The sequence below is a fragment of the Nicotiana attenuata genome, unplaced genomic scaffold (assembly GCF_001879085.1).
Source record: "Nicotiana attenuata strain UT unplaced genomic scaffold, NIATTr2, whole genome shotgun sequence".
NCBI classification, from domain to species: Eukaryota; Viridiplantae; Streptophyta; class Magnoliopsida; order Solanales; family Solanaceae; genus Nicotiana; species Nicotiana attenuata.
Window position 1 is genome coordinate 147929 of NW_017670996.1, and position 1975 is coordinate 149903.

The following is a 1975-nucleotide window of genomic DNA, read 5'->3' on the forward strand; positions in this document are numbered from 1 at the left end:
ACAAATCCTTTCCCAGAAAAGAAAGTTTTCGACAGAAAGGGCCGGGGAGGGGGTTGGGGGAAGGAGGGTAGCATCTATGGACAGTTCACTTTTTCTTCGGAATATGTCTGTTGAGCTACTTGTGTTTCATCCTTTTCCAGTTTAAAACTTGAAGCAGGTGGATTGCTATGTTATTAATTGAGCTTGTGTGTTGTTGTGGCAGGTGAGGGAGAGATGTAGAAAGGAATGGACAATGTTTCAATCAAGGGTAGCAAATGCAGAGAAAGCCTATTTCAAGTCAAAAGGAATTGATCCTTCCAATCTCACATCTCACTGAGTTTAACATGGTCAAGTTGACAGTATACACAGTATTGACAATTTTGCCTAGGATGATAATGATAGGTTCCATCTTGTAAAATTGATAGTCATAGTTGTTAAGATACATTAAAATTTTGAAGTAAAGCATATATAGAGCTTCTTCAATTGAGTCGTTCATAATTGCGATTTACTTATACAGTAATAAATATAAGTTTGAAAAATATTGGTGATATTACCATAAGTCAGTATAAGTGTCAGTACTTTGCTATGGCTAATATTAAAACCAGTTTGGTTTCAACACTTGTCCACAAGCATATTAAAGATGAGAAAGGCGAAGAAAATGGGGCTAAAGTGAACGCCCCATTTTATGTGGTCATTAATTTCTAGTCTCCATCCAAATGGATGAGGTATGAAACAGAGATATCCTTAACTTCTATCTTGCATTCACGAAATAGCCTTTTTCTTTGAAAAGAAAAGTTTCTTTTACCAGAAAATGCATTAAAAGCATATAGCCACGATGATGTATAAGCATTAATATCAGTACCTTTGACTTGAAACAATCGATGGGTCGATTTAAAATTAGACAGGTTCAGTTATATGAATCCTCGTTATAGATATAGAGAGAGTGTTTGAACTAGACATATACATAATTCTCAACTTTAAAAAAAAAAAAATTGTTTATATTGAGTTCGCAGTCACTGCCACAAAGAAATCAGCTTTTTTTTTGAACTCTTGAGGAGATTAAAGAAGAGCACGCACGTTGAAGCTGAGATTTCAGACAAGCATTGCAGCTGTACTTCTACGTTGCTTTCTTTCTTAAGATTTACAGAGCAGAGATAATGAGGAGGTGCATGCACCTTCACAATCTTTGTTCTCTGTCTTTCCAGCATTTGGTGTCATGTTCCTTTTAATCATTCTCCCAAAATTAAGGGCTAAAGTTATGACTTTGGGTACACACGCGCTAGCCTTTGTGTTTTCTTTGTGCATTTTACCTAGCCTTCTTTTCATTTCTTTCTTTTCTGCCTCTTTGAAGTTTGGAATTCCTCATGTTACAAGGTTAAGTATAACCAAGTTACATTAGGTTAAGAAATTATCTCCTAGATAGCAATTTAACCTCGAATATTAAGCACTTACTCAGTCACGGTTTTTGATTCTTCGCTTATTTTGACAAATCTCTCGCTCTATATACGTGCAGGGGCGGAGGCATCTCAGGGGAAGTAGTGTCACGTGACACCGCTTCGCTGGAAAAGTGACATTAGAAATACATGTAAATAACTTATATAACAAATGAAATGACACCGGTTGACACTTAGCCTTTCATGGTCCAACGGGTTTAGCGGGTCAAGTTACCCAATGAAGGTCGCAGGATTGTAGTTTACCAAAATACATATCGAATCAACCAAAATACACGGTTTGTAGTTTATGGTTACCCGTAAAACGGTACAGTTGAATTTATATGTGGTTTATAGACAAGTGAATCGATTTGATCCCAAGATGATAAATAATTAGACAAAAATGTAAGACTTCGCCTTGAAGTTGATGTAAAATAGCAGAAATCGTGGTTCCGGGAGCAGGGCTTCCGAAGGCAATAATAATAATGTAAATAAGCAAAAGAATGAAATTGTATCGAGCTTTGAATAAAGTATAATATATATTTCTCATAAAATTCGTGCCCTCT

General features: G+C 36.1%; 1 protein-coding gene across 2 annotated transcripts in view; it reads left to right on the forward strand.

Annotated features, from left to right (window-relative positions):
• The window catches only part of LOC109205121, a 5253-nt gene extending 4721 nt beyond the window's left edge, over nt 1–532 (forward strand). For both annotated transcript variants that reach the window (XM_019367797.1, XM_019367798.1), the window contains exon 15: nt 203–532. In XM_019367797.1, the coding sequence (XP_019223342.1) occupies nt 203–316 (114 nt within the window). In that variant the 3' untranslated portion in view covers nt 317–532. The remainder of the gene's footprint in view (nt 1–202) is intronic.
• Nucleotides 533–1975: the final 1443 nt, after the last annotated feature.